This window comes from Brachyistius frenatus, unplaced genomic scaffold (genome assembly GCF_029030835.1).
Source record: "Brachyistius frenatus isolate BFR_SWC_R1_liver_20210118 unplaced genomic scaffold, ASM2903083v1 Contig_122, whole genome shotgun sequence".
In the NCBI taxonomy this organism is placed as follows: domain Eukaryota; kingdom Metazoa; phylum Chordata; class Actinopteri; family Embiotocidae; genus Brachyistius; species Brachyistius frenatus.
The window spans coordinates 974,107-985,234 of NW_027210721.1; the positions used below are offsets into that span (position 1 = coordinate 974,107).

The 11,128-nt window shown below is 42.5% G+C and overlaps 1 protein-coding gene across 1 annotated transcript; it reads left to right on the forward strand.

Annotated features, from left to right (window-relative positions):
* The first annotated feature begins 1,484 nt into the window (after positions 1-1,484).
* Positions 1,485-8,496, forward strand: ddx54 (DEAD (Asp-Glu-Ala-Asp) box polypeptide 54). Its single transcript, XM_069713776.1, has 20 exons — positions 1,485-1,713; positions 2,291-2,417; positions 2,500-2,570; positions 2,649-2,837; positions 2,955-3,004; positions 3,106-3,147; positions 3,234-3,329; positions 3,672-3,793; positions 4,004-4,065; positions 4,564-4,695; positions 5,104-5,314; positions 5,417-5,545; positions 5,638-5,859; positions 5,944-6,017; positions 6,109-6,318; positions 6,663-6,811; positions 6,911-7,024; positions 7,115-7,225; positions 7,349-7,521; positions 7,951-8,496. Exons 1-20 carry the CDS (start codon positions 1,618-1,620, stop codon positions 8,199-8,201), a joined length of 2,631 nt encoding a protein of 876 aa, XP_069569877.1. The 5' UTR covers positions 1,485-1,617; the 3' UTR covers positions 8,202-8,496.
* The last annotated feature ends 2,632 nt before the right edge of the window (positions 8,497-11,128 follow it).

The following is an 11,128-nucleotide window of genomic DNA, read 5'->3' on the forward strand; positions in this document are numbered from 1 at the left end:
AGACAAGAAACTCATATTTGATCTCATATTTGATCCCCTTACAGAGTCATCCAGTTGTGTAAGATTCATTTGAATTCAAGGCTGTCCAGCGAGTATTTTCCATGTAATCTCTGGCGAGGCAAGATTGATGAATGGTGGGAGAGCTCTGTTTTGTCATGTTATCAGCAACAACAGGGAAAGGAATGATAAAACGTGACACTTGTAAAATGTATGACATTTTGGGAGAAAATCCTAAAATTACAAAGTACATAATATATGCTGAAACGTAGAGATTCGGTCTCCAAGCTTAAGTTTGTGCAGTAGACATAAATCTTTTTTTTTTTTTTGAGAAATCTTGCAGCATAATTCTGGATTCATTCGTGGAAGTGTGACAGTTGGTGCTTGCGTAGGCCTTAACTCAAAAATGTCCTCAGCCTTCAATTCAGAACGATGATTGTTTTCCTGAGTTTTGAATTATCATCATAATATCGGCATGTTTGGCCAATGCTCTTATTTTCTACTCCTCACATACATTCCCAAAGAATATTTCACCTCTTCGTGGGTTTCCAGAAGCTGATGTCCGACACTGGGTAATAAAAACTGATTTTTTTGGTTGTTTTTTTTTACTTTCTCCTCAGACACATAACTGAGATTGTATCTGCAAAAATGTGCAACCCACTGATCTTAATATGAGCGGTGCACTGGAGCAGAAAGGCATGAGAACTATCAGCTGTGGTTCTTAAAAAAAAAACACTTTACCATCTCATCACGTCGGGTACTATATAGACATAGACATGTCTGTGAATAAATGTATCCTAAATAAAGACATAAAAAATCTTAAGAAATAAATTGCATGTTCAGGTTATTTGGTTTAAAGGAAACAAAGAGAAAATGATTAACGTGTAATAAAGGCTTTGGAATAACAGCACGATGAAGAGTCTACTGTGATTAAATCACTGAATAAAACATCACAGCATCACTGCTGCTTAAATTAGAGTGCAATTTAGATTCAAACTGAAATGCTGCTACGAGACATCTGTGCCAGCGTTTTAAGGCTACGTAAACACGTGACATATAAAGTCTCTCTCGGGTGAAAAAGTAAGAAGAAAAGCAGCTGCACAAAAACTCTTCAGAGTTCAAACCAAGAGCGTGAAATATGCACATCAGGATATAAGTTAGTGATGCGCTGCTTCGTGTTCATCAAACTAAATATCAATCTTTTGATATCCGCTGAATTAATTACTTTAAACTCAGCTTGAGTTTAAAGCTTCATTAACTTTATTCATTGCATTATTGAATTTACAGACTAGTTAACGAAATGATTTATAATTGAGATGTAATTTCATCAGCTTGTATTTCCTTGCAAGTAGAAATGATAACTACAAAACCTCAACTCTAATGGAGAACACGCAGGCTGCAGTGACCCTCCGGAGCAGCAGGTGGCAGCATGGAGCTCCACGTCACACACCGACAGGCTGACAACACGGAAGAAGAGGAAGAAGAAACACACACGTGTTTCCAACATGTCCGCTGTTGTTGCGCGTTGAAACAACACGAGTCGCCCTGAAAACTAGTTTGACGCCGTTTTATCTCACAAACTGCGGATTAAAGTGCTCGAGGACAGAGTCGGAGGACGGGATGGCCCAGAGGAGGAAGAAACTGTCGAAGAAGAGGAGGAACAGAGAGGCGGAGGGAGACTTCGAGCTGGCTGCTGAAATCAAAGACGATGATTGTGTGAGCAACCAAACTTTAATCTCGTCCAGCTGCTTTTGACCGCAGATCAAGAGGTCTCCGGTTCAAATCCGGATGCCCGCTGACGTCATCTTTACCAGAATCTATTTATAGAGCATCGTGATGTGTTAAAACGTCACATGTACCAGTGACACGCGAATATTCAGCAGCTGCTCAGAGCATCTCACACTTCGTTGTCATGGTGACTTTGTATTTCTGCATCCAGTGGTGGGATGCTGCAGGCTGCAGTTATTCTAGTTCCCTAATAAAGTGGTCGCACACGTCCAGACCCACATTTTAGACATTATTTATTTAAGCTTCATTTCAAGTCTGTCAGTAATTTACAGCTGAAATTATTATTTTAAATAATCGTGTAGTTGATGATCATAAACCTGTTTGTTAGTTATTATATTAGTTCAGAGACAGAAGCAATATTCAGTATTTTTCAGTGCCACTGCTGTTTATGTTGTCGTCTATGAAACAAAGTGAAATCTTTCACACGGTATCAAGTTGAATGTTTTTCATCTTTTGTCTTGATGAAGCTTCAACTTGTTCTCATTTCGGTGTTTTGTCTGAGCAGCCGGGGAAGAAGCTGCCGCGCTTCCCCACGGCGCCCGACTGCGTGTCCGAGGCGGAGCCGGATACCAGGCGGCTGGTCCGAGCCCAAAACAAGAAGAAGAAGAAGTCCGGAGGCTTCCAGTCGATGGGTGAGAGATCAGACGGAGCTGCATGTCCGTGTCCGTTCACCCGGGAGGGAACGTCGTTTGACCGCATCACGTGTGATTTCAGGTCTCAGCTACCCGGTTTTTAAAGGCGTCATGAAGAAGGGTTACAAAGTCCCGACTCCCATCCAGAGGAAGGTCAGTCGGCGTTTCGTCGGGCGCCCGTCATCAAACATCTGGGACTTCCATGTTTAACGTCATATTTCCCGTCTTCAGGCCGTCCCTGTGATTCTGGACGGGAAGGACGTGGTCGCCATGGCTCGCACCGGCAGCGGTAAGACGGCCGCCTTCCTGGTGCCGATGTTCGAGAAGCTGAAGGCCCCTCAAGCCCAGACCGGAGCGAGGGCCCTCATCCTGACGCCCACCCGAGAGCTGGCCCTGCAGACCATGAAGTTCACCAAAGAGGTCCGTCCGTCAGCTGTTGGCTGTTTATTTAGTTGTGCAAGCTGCCGACTGGAATAAATCTTCGGTTGTGGTTTGTTGAACTCGCTGCTGATGTTTTGTTTTTGGTTTTTTTTGTAGCTGGGAAAGTTCACGGGCCTGAAGACGGCGTTGATCCTCGGTGGCGACCGGTGCGTCACTCCTCCGTTGTCTCGTTCTGTTCGTTTGTCGCTCTCATTGCGTTTTAAGATCTGCAGAGTAAATTCATGTAAATGTCTCGGCTGTTTTCCAGAATGGACGATCAGTTCGCTGCTCTTCATGAAAACCCCGACATGTGAGTGTTTTCTTCATCAGTGTTGTTTTCCTCCCGTCCGTCCAGGAATCGTTTTATGCTGACTCATCTCTTTCCTCCTCCCTCAGCATCATCGGTACGCCCGGTCGTCTCATGCACGTCATCACGGAGATGAACCTGAAGTTGCACAGCGTGGAGTACGTGGTGTTCGACGAGGCCGACAGGTGACAAATTGCATTTTTCATTTTAAAGGTTCCATTTTTACACTTTTCTGATGTTTATTGAGAACTTGTGAAATCCACCAAAAAATATTTTGGTGGTTTTAGAAACCAAAAAGCATCTCGGTGTCGTTTTCCCATCTCTCAAGCTTCTCGGGCCGAACTGAAAGACGTATGACACGAGCTTGAGCTTGTGACATCACAAACTTACAGAAGTCTAAACGGTGTTTATATATCACCTAGACCTGCTTTATAATAAAGAGAAGTGGGAATACGATGTGGTATCTTTAAAGGGATATTAATTTGAATGCATGAATTGAAGTGTGTGTGTGATCTTCCTCCACTCAGGCTGTTTGAAATGGGTTTTGCTGAGCAGCTTCAGGAGATCATTCGCAGGCTTCCGGACACCCGGCAGACTCTGCTGTTCTCCGCCACGCTGCCTAAACTGCTGGTGGAGTTCGCCAGAGCAGGTGAGAAGATCCGCTTTATTCGGACTTCTGTTTTGAATGTTTCCATCGTAACTGAGGATGTTTTAGAATTGATTTTTTTGCTTTAAATCGTGGGCTCACCTGAATCCATTAAGTTGTGACGAATGTGGACTCTAAAAGCACGAGATCATTTTAACTGACTTTGAAACTGGTGCTGAAGGTCCAGACTAACTAACTCAACTTTATTTCCAGGTCTGACGGAACCTGTTCTGATCCGTTTGGATGTGGATTCGAAGCTCAGTAACCAGATTAAGGTAACGAGACGACTTGTTTTATTAAACATGAATTAAACATTATAGAAAACATGTTTTATGACGGGAAAAGATGCTTTTATCTTGTTTTTTGTTTTGTTTGTTTTTTAGATCAAATTAAAAATCAAATATAGAATAACAAATTTGTGATTTACTGCATTGGAGCTAGTTATGATAACATCTGCCATGAGCAAACTTTGAGATGTGTTAGCTATTATTGACTGGAAAAAAGATGGAAGATTTTTTTTTATTGTCTAAATAACTCACCACAGGATAATTATTGCATTTACTGTCCATATGAACGCATTTCAAAGCATCTAATGTGTTAGAGACGGACTCCTTAGACTCGTGATGCCTTCAGGTGCTCTGTACAGTGAGACAATTGTTAAGGAAATTTTTTGATAACTCTTTTCTCAGAAAACAACTGTGAGGCCCAGAGTAAAATCCTCTCATGTATCCCAACGCTAAAAAAAAAAAATCATTTCTACCGTCTCCCATCAGCTGTCCTTCTTCCACCTGCGTATGGACGACAAGCCGGCGCTGCTGCTGCACCTGCTGAGACACGTGGTGAAGCCTCAGGAGCAGACCGTCGTCTTTGCTGCCACCAAACACCACGTAGAGTACCTCAAACAGGTGAAATAACAACACAGGGCTGTTTCACAAAACCTGGATCGGGGATGAAGCTGGAATTTTCCGTGTTCATCGTTGAATTAAGCCTTTAGTTCGGTTTCATAAATCCAACGTCGTTGATGATAAGGCACTCATAGTAAGAAGAGCTTTGGGAAAAATGAAGAGACCTATTTTGAAGACAGCTGTGAATATCTGGATTAATTACACCTGACTTGCAGTAGTGGAACAGATAAAGACAAGATGTGCTGACTAGACCGGATCAGGCTTTGTTTTACTTTCTGGATTCTGCTTTTGTGAAAAAGCTCCTTGTTCTGTCTCTTACTGTGTATTTCTCACTAAATCAACATGTTAAAGCATTTTTTTTTTTTTATTATGAGCCGTGATTTAACATCAGCTTCTGTTGATCCCCAGCTGCTGTCTGCAGAAGGTTTGGAGGTCGCCTACATCTACAGCGCCCTCGACCAAACCGCCAGGAAGATCAACATCGGCAAGTTTGTTCATCGGAAAGCCATGGTGCTGATTGTGACTGACGTCGCTGCTCGTGGTATCGACATCCCCCTACTGGACAATGTCATCAACTACAACTTCCCCTCCAAAGCCAAACTTTTCTTGCACAGAGTCGGTGAGTCGTTTATACGCATTGATTTGCACTTAATTAACGAAGTGATTAAGTCGGCGCCAGAGATTAAAACGATTTTGGTCGTCACCTGTCTTTTCCCATCAGGCCGTGTGGGACGTGCGGGTCGCAGCGGCACAGCTTACAGTATGATATGTCCAGACGAGATGCCTTTTGTCTACGACCTCCACCTCTTCCTGGGAAGACCCGTTCAGTTCGCCACACCTGACACACAAGGTGAGTTTTACTAATAGACTTCATGAATCATCTCCTGATGCTCCCTCTGCGCTGTCACCGTTTCCTCTCATCATCTCTGTTTCCTCCTCCAGATTCAGACGGTGTGTTCGGTCGAGTCCCTCAGAGCATCTTGGACGATGAAAGTTCCCATCTGATCACGGCTCATGAGAACTCTCTGGACCTGCAGAATCAGCATCGCACCTCGGAGAACGCCTACAAGCAGTACCTGAAGTCCCGACCCAACCCCTCGCCGGAGTCCATCCGCCGGGTCAAAAACACCGATCTGTCCGGCATGGCTGTCCATCCGCTACTCGGTACGTTCAGGGAGAACAGAAACTATGAATAGTGACGATGCCCAGAAAGTAGCTGAGGACAACATTTGATTCATCTTGTTACAGGGTTGGGTTTGGAGAAGATGGAACTGGAGCGCCTTCAGATAGTCGATGCCATCAAGGTCTACAAATCCAAAGCTGTGAGTTTCAATGCAGATTTTTCATCATACTGCAGTTTCCTGTTAACCTGCAATTAAACATGAGAAAATATCACCTTTTGTCTTTTTGCAGACGATCTTCGAAATCAACTCCAGCAGTAAGACGTCAGCCAGTGAGGTGATGCGAACCAAACGCTCCAAAGACACTCGGTTAGTGGACAAGTTCAGCAGGAGGAGGGAGGACGTGGCTGCAGAGAGCCGGCTGCATCAGCCCGTCGCCACGGTAACCACCGCCGACTGTGATGTCACCGACACCACCGGCCAGGAGGACGAAGATCTGCAGGTAATCAACGCTGATATATGACTCCAAATCAATCTGCATGTGATGCACTGACTAAACCCAGAAGAGTTACCAAAATGTCCAAACTATTCCTTTAAGTGAGTTTATTATATTGTTATCCTAAATCTGAAATACCCAAATCTTTAGTGGCTGTTTCTTTTTCAGGTCCACATGTGCTATCAAAAAAAAAAGACATTTTTCAAAAGTATAAAAAGTTTGGACACTTTATGTTGTGTGAAAATTTAAATATGCATGATTAGTCTCTACTGTGAATTATTATTGTAAATCTTCACTTCCTACACAGCAGTGGTCAGTTTTTGACATGTAATTCTCCATGTTTCCACCAGGGGGTGTTCTCAGAGGTGGTCGGTGTTAAAAGAAAAGTCCGGCAGGAGGACGGAGAAGAACAAGCAAAGAACAAGAAAAGCAGGCCAATGGGCAAAGATGAGGAGTATTACGTCCCTTACAGACCTAAAGACTTCAACTCTGAGAGAGGGTGAGGCTGGAAGCTTTGTGACTTTTTTTATTATTTGTATTTAAAAAGTTAAAAGGCTGTTTTTATTTGAACCCGTCATGTCATGCTCTGTGTCTTTAGTTTAAGTCTCGGCGGAGAGGTCACTGCTTTTGAACAGCAGGCGTCCTCGGCGGTCCTCGACCTGATGGGAGACGAGGGCGACCGGTTCAGCCAGCACAAAAACATCATGAGATGGTAATAACTTAAATCCTCTCATTCGCTTTCTTCTCACTTTACCGTTTCATCCCATAATGTGTATTTAATGTGTCTTTTTATCTTTTGTAGGGACCGTAAGAGGAAGCGTTTTGTGAGAGACACAGGAAGGGAGGACCAGAAGAAGAAGATCCGAACAGACGGCGGTCTGGTCATCGCCAACAAAAAGAACAAGAAGAACTTGTATCCTTCCTGCAAAGCGTCTTTGTGTTTGTTTGCATTTACAGCTGCTATTAATCCCGTTTTCTCATTCGGACGATGTTGAGCTGCATTGTTGAGATGTTGCATCACTTAACCGCACGTCAGTTATGAGGAGTGGAAGAAAAAATACAAGGTGGATGATGCAGGATCCGGCTCAGATGGAGAAACAGGAGGAGGAGGAGGAAGAGGAAGAGGAGGAGGAGGAAGAGGAGGAGGAAGAGGAAGAGGAGGAAGGGGAGGAGGAGGAAGAGGAGGAGGAGGGTGGAGCCCAGCGGGAGGTAGGACAGCATCTTCAGTCTCGGCGTTACACTCAAACTTTAACATGTGCACAAAATGTACTGTATGTATGTTATTAATGACATTAGAGGTCAAACATTTTTAAAGCAAAATGTTGAGAGATGCTGCATTGCTGCCATCAAATTCAAAATAAGCATATATTTTTCATAAATAAATACAATTCCTCAGTTTCTACATTTGATATGTTGTCTTTGATCTATTTTCAGTCAAATATGAGTTAACATCATTTACAAATCATTGCATTTTGCTTTTATTTACATTTTTGGTTCTGGAATAATTTGCTGTTTTATGGGTAACTTAATACGCCGAACGGTTGATTTAATTTTCAAGCACAACGTTAATCAACAGTTTAAGTCTCTGTGTATTTGCCAGCTGCTTCACGCCTGTTCTCTGCGTCACGTCTCTTCCAGGTCGACGAGGTCCGAACTTCCAGAGTCCCGCGGCGCCGCAGCAAACGCCCGGCGGTCGCAGAATTCGCTCCGAGCTAAAGACCAGCGAGCAGATCATAAAGCAGCGCAGGCAGAATCAGAAGCAGCAGTTCCTGCAGAGCGGCGGGCTGAAGAACATCCGCTCCAAGAACAAAAAGTGGCTCGGAGAAGTTAAGAAGTCCGGTTTTGGACGCGGCGGCCAAAAGAAGGGAAAGATGAAGAAGAGACTGTGAGGAAGATGCTGATGATGATGATGTCACCATCAGGAGTTGTAATGTTGTCTGAGACCATCGGAAGATTTTCACGGGCTACTTTATGATTCTGGATTAAAGAGGAAGATGAGTTTGTCCGCCTCCTCTTTTCCAACGTTCGCCTTCTGAACTCCACATTTGTCCCAGAATATGTTGAAGCGGGATCGTTTCGACATTTTAAGCGTGTTGGCAGTTTAATCAAAGTGTTCTGGAGACCTGAAATATGTATATTTACATTAGTAACTGTTTGCAAAATACAGACGTGAATAAGACGATATGTTGTGTCCTGTTTTTATTCAGTGTTTTTGTGTGTTTATATATATAATATATATATATAAACTTAAAACTATAGATGCTGCAATATTCTTAGTTTTAGTCCCATTATAGGACTTTTAGTGAAGTTGAAATGTTTGGAGAAAGTTAAAAAGTTTTGCATCCACAACACGTTACAGGAAGATATTTAATATCACTGCAGACCTCCTTGAAAACACGTATATCTACTATCCAAAGAATAAATATAATAAGAATAAAATCATACTATAGCAAAAACTTTTTGGCCGCCACGCCACGGGCACACGATCGACGAAAACAAATTATTTTAAGAACTTTTAATTCCAAACACGTTCAGAGTGCACAGACTCAATTTCAAGTCAGTCTGACATAATCTGCAGGAGGAGTTCATGAAAGTACAACATGTGTGAATCGCCAAAAATGGCAACTAAATTAAAAATGGCGGACTTCCTGTTGAGGTGACGTCATGGTGCGTTGGAACTTTTTTGCTCATCTCGGTGTGATACACGTGTCCACCGAGTTTCGTGCATGTCGGTAAATGTAGCCGCCGGGGCTTCTGTGTAGGGGGCGCTAGTGAGCCATTTGGCCACGCCCACTCGCGACTTATTAAAATGCAAAATTTTTACAACAGATATTCTTGTGTTCTTTGCTGTTATTTGTATAAAACCTCAAGCTTTGAGATCCTGTTTGATGCTTTTCTGTCTCAGCTTTCATCTTTGTTGATGAGATGTTTGTTTCTGCTTGTTAGTTTCAGTTTGTGCTGCAGATAAAAATAGGTTTGTGTGAGTTCACCTACTTTTTAAGGGCGACTGTAAAGTCATTCCTTTTTTCACTTGTAAAACAAACATGTAATTGGCCATGAAATCAATGTGTTTAAAAAGCCTTGAAGTTACCGGCGCTGTCAAATTTTATACTTTTATACTGTCCATCATTTATGATTTATGACAGTTGTTCTTTTATTTTGAAAAGGTCCAATGCTGCACTCTTTTGGTGAAAAATCAGCAGTGCATGATTATCAGTGTCCCAGATGTATGAAGGACCGCTGTGGTCCACCTTCTGTTCACTTTAAATTTATGGCAAAAGCGGATCAGCCGAAAAGCCAATGAAACTTTCTTTCTCTTTCTGCCTTTTAAAAACACATCATCAATGTGAAAATATCAGCGGATTCAGTTTGAAGCTCTACAAAACAGAACATTTAATCCACATTAATTAAAAAGTAACACTACATCCGGTGTCAAATATTACCTCAATGTTAATCTGTATTAGAATGTGACTTTTGACATCTGCCATTATTTTATTAATATTCAATGCTGTCTTGTATCATATTTTTCATATCAAGGCTTGATTTAAAAAAAAAAAATTATAATTTAATTTAGACATAAATTGTTTTTTTTTTTAGAAAAGGACACTCTTTGGGATTATATTAATCTGCCTTTATCATATAACCTGGAGTTTTTCTGTCTTCAGTAACACGCTGGGTCTCACATCTGAGAAGCATCACGTCTTCTCTGGCCACATTTCAAATGATCATGTAATTTATTTCCTGCACAAGATACGACAGTCAATCATCGGGCAACGGAGGACTCTGTCATTTCTTCAGCTGCTTGGACAGACTACGACCACATGCCTCAGAGGAAGGAGCACCAGTGAAAGGCGCTCCGTCCATCTGGATGCGGTTACAGTGCCGGCTGTTTTCTGATGATATGCCTCCATGCTATCATAAGTTATTCGTGGCTGCCGTTAACTCGGGACTCCTCCGTGAAGACTTGTGGGCCCGCAGGCGTCTGCGTGAACGCTTCAGAAGAATGAGTAAAACAGTTGGTCGGTGGGTAATGTATTTGGTCAAAACACACCAGTGTCACCATGGAGGTTGTCATGGGACACACACCATATCATCATCATCTCTCCCAGAGAACATCCATTCATAAAACACAGCAGCTCCTCTGTCCAAAGGGGAAGGTTTCAGTTTCATGTGCAGTTTAAGACATTTACATTTATTCCAAGAATTTTTTTTTAATACAAATAATTATGCTTCTATGCTTTTAGGTTACATGCAAAAAAAAAAGAAAGAGTATAAAGCTACAATAAGATTAATGAGAAAGTATTTAAGCTCACGTAGATGAATGTAGTATTACAATAAACAGAGCAAAAGTGTTGCAGGAGGTTTCCACAACAGTTTTTTTTAAGGGTCTCAGAATCACCACGTTGTCTCCGAACCAGACAAAGATTATTCTGGATTTTATTTCAAGATCGATCAAAACCACAACTGTGTGGATGTTATTAAATCCTGTTCGTTCTGAGTTATAATATCTTACTGTGATTTGACCTACAGTTTCAGATCCATACTCCTCACCAGCAGGTGGCGGTAGTGAGGCCGTATTGTTGTTTTCAAACCGCTAAAAAACGAAGAAGAAGAAAAAGGGCAAGCCGTCTCACCTGGCCGGCGTCCCAGTCCACCTGCACACCTGAGAAGGTGAATAGTGCAGGAGACAGGAGCGGATGTCTGCCAAACTCTTCGGGGTTAGATTTGACTCCTCGACCCCCGAAGAAGTGATCTGCAAAACAACATCAAACAGAAAACACAACAGTGTGCAACGTTTAATGAGAGACAGCGACAC